Below are 2,265 nucleotides of genomic sequence, written 5' to 3' on the forward strand. Positions count from 1 at the left end.
ATCCTCCTGATTGCTGTGATGACCGTCTGTGCCAGCACACTTGGCTCTAACCGTATTTTATTAACAGCCCTGGGAAGCTCGCTCTGTGGTGGAGCTGTGGATTAGAATGCAACGGGCTCAGACCTTGAACTTATCAAAGCAAATATGTGCATAGTTTTTTCAGTATGAGGTCTGTAGCAGGGGTGCTGAATGACAGAGCTAAAACCCCCAACACCGCTGTATTAGCTGCTTTGTTTTGAGAAATTGTCAGGCTGGGATTAAACTTCAAATTCTCTTTCCTTTGATTCCCAGAGAGCTGGGATTACAGACTTGTTCCATCCTGTCTCAGTCTGCAGTATTTTAAGAGACTTTTTTCCATCAATTTTCTCTCCTGCACTCTATCACAGAGCGCTAAGTTGTCAAACAAAAAATTTTAACAACCTGCAGCAGAATTAGCATTTTCCATCTCTAACTTCCAGATGCTCTATAACAATGCTGCATGTCTTTTTACTTGCTCCTTAAACTTCATAAAATGGAAATAATGAGATCATTTTGTAGGGTCTCCCTAATATTTTCTGTGAGGCCCATTAGGGTTGGAATGGAGAGATCATTAATTGGTTAGACTCTGAAACACTTCCATTATTATTCTAGGGCCTTGTCCCAATGATCAGAAACTTCCCAAACAAGAAAGGACTGAGACTTCACAAAACTCAGAACACACTTCCCTTAGGGCTTGGAATTCAAAGGACTAATTGCTTGAACTGGATAGGGTATGGGGTCCTGCTTCCAACAGGGGCACAGGTATGGCTTTGTAGCCACCCAGGTCGTGAAATTGGAATAAACTGAGAAGGCTTTAACTTAGTCTGACCAGGGACATGGGCTCGGGGTTGGTTTTCCTGGGTTAGAAGGGGTTTCTGAGATTTGTCTGAACACAGGCCTCTATGTGGCTGTTACCCAGTATGCTTTCCCTTGCAGATACCTCAGGATGAGTGTGCAGAATCCGTCACCTCTGTATGAGCTGGCCAAGCAGAGCCTGCTGAAGAGTGCGACCATAGCCAGCGCTGCTCTGCATGATCTGCCCATCCTGATCTTCCATGACTTATTCATGGACGCCTTCATGGGGGAACACAATGAGGTCCTGAAGATGATGGTGCAGACCTGGCCATTCCCCTATCTACCTTTGAGGACCCTAATGGAATTGAGAAAACACAAGATGCCGCGCACTCAGTCTGGAGAAATCACACTGCAACAGAGAGACCTACAGACATTACAAGCCATACTGGATGGAATTGATATACAGCTGTCCCAGAAGACTCCGCACAGGTGAACATGACACAAGAATATTGGAAGGAGGATTGGGAACACAGGGAAGGGACAGTCAGTGTCAGGGCACCAGGGGGACTGAAGTGTGGAGCAGCTTCTGATGTTGAGGAGGATCACAGAGTTCTTGGCTGTTGCTGAGCCCGACATGGGACACGGTTACCTGATGAGCAAGATGCATGTGCAGGATGATTAACTCAGGAGAAAGCTGCATCTCCCTAACCTCACAGGGACTGGGAGCTGAGCCATACCTCATGCAATGGTTAAGAAGGGAGAAAAGGGAAGGCAGAAATGTAGGGGAATGGCAGATGCCCAGAAAATGAAAGAGGAGAACAGGTAGGACGTTGGGTCTGCGTCTCAATTCTGAGGTTGCTTCCTGTCTTACACACAGCAGGTGGAAACTGCAGGCGCTGGACTGGAGGAATGTGAACCAGGACTTCTGGACTGTAGGCCCCAGAGCTGTAAGTGCCGCCCCCTTCGGCAATGGCGGAAATAAGGAAATCAGCAATCCTGGGTTAAGTGAGAAGAACCCAACCTTGAGAATATTCGCAAACATTTGCTTTGAAGCCTGGAGTCCGCTTTGTGCCACCGATGATCAATTACAGCTCTGCCTCTTGAAGTGGGCCAGGAGGAGAAAGGCTTCAGTGCACCTGCACTGTGAGAATGTGATGATCCTGTCCAGTGCTGTCTTTAAGATCCTGAAGCTTCTGCGCGCTGTGCGACTGGATTCTGTCCACGAGCTGGAGGTGATTAGTCACTGGTGTCCAGAAGGCATGAAAGCATTTGCTCCTCAGCTAAGGAAGATGGAAAACCTTCACACATTTCACTTCAGAAGTCTGAGTTCAGAAGCGTTTACATCAACCAGGGAAAACAAGTGGTATTCCCGCATCTGCACTTCTCACTTAGGGCAGCTGAAAAATCTCCGGGAGCTTCAGATGGATGAAGTCTCCTTCCTGGAGGGAAATC

General features: G+C 47.5%; 1 protein-coding gene across 1 annotated transcript in view; it reads left to right on the forward strand.

Annotated features, from left to right (window-relative positions):
• The first annotated feature begins 842 nt into the window (after window positions 1-842).
• Window positions 843-2,265, forward strand: part of LOC102026521 (PRAME family member 20-like) — a 29,624-nt gene continuing 28,201 nt past the window's right edge. The window contains exon 1 of the mRNA XM_013523092.1: window positions 843-1,302. Within this exon, the coding sequence (XP_013378546.1) occupies window positions 965-1,302 (338 nt within the window). The 5' untranslated portion in view covers window positions 843-964. The remainder of the gene's footprint in view (window positions 1,303-2,265) is intronic.

Source organism: Chinchilla lanigera, unplaced genomic scaffold (genome assembly GCF_000276665.1).
Source record: "Chinchilla lanigera isolate Chin_1 unplaced genomic scaffold, ChiLan1.0 scaffold00073, whole genome shotgun sequence".
Lineage (NCBI taxonomy): Eukaryota > Metazoa > Chordata > Mammalia > Rodentia > Chinchillidae > Chinchilla > Chinchilla lanigera.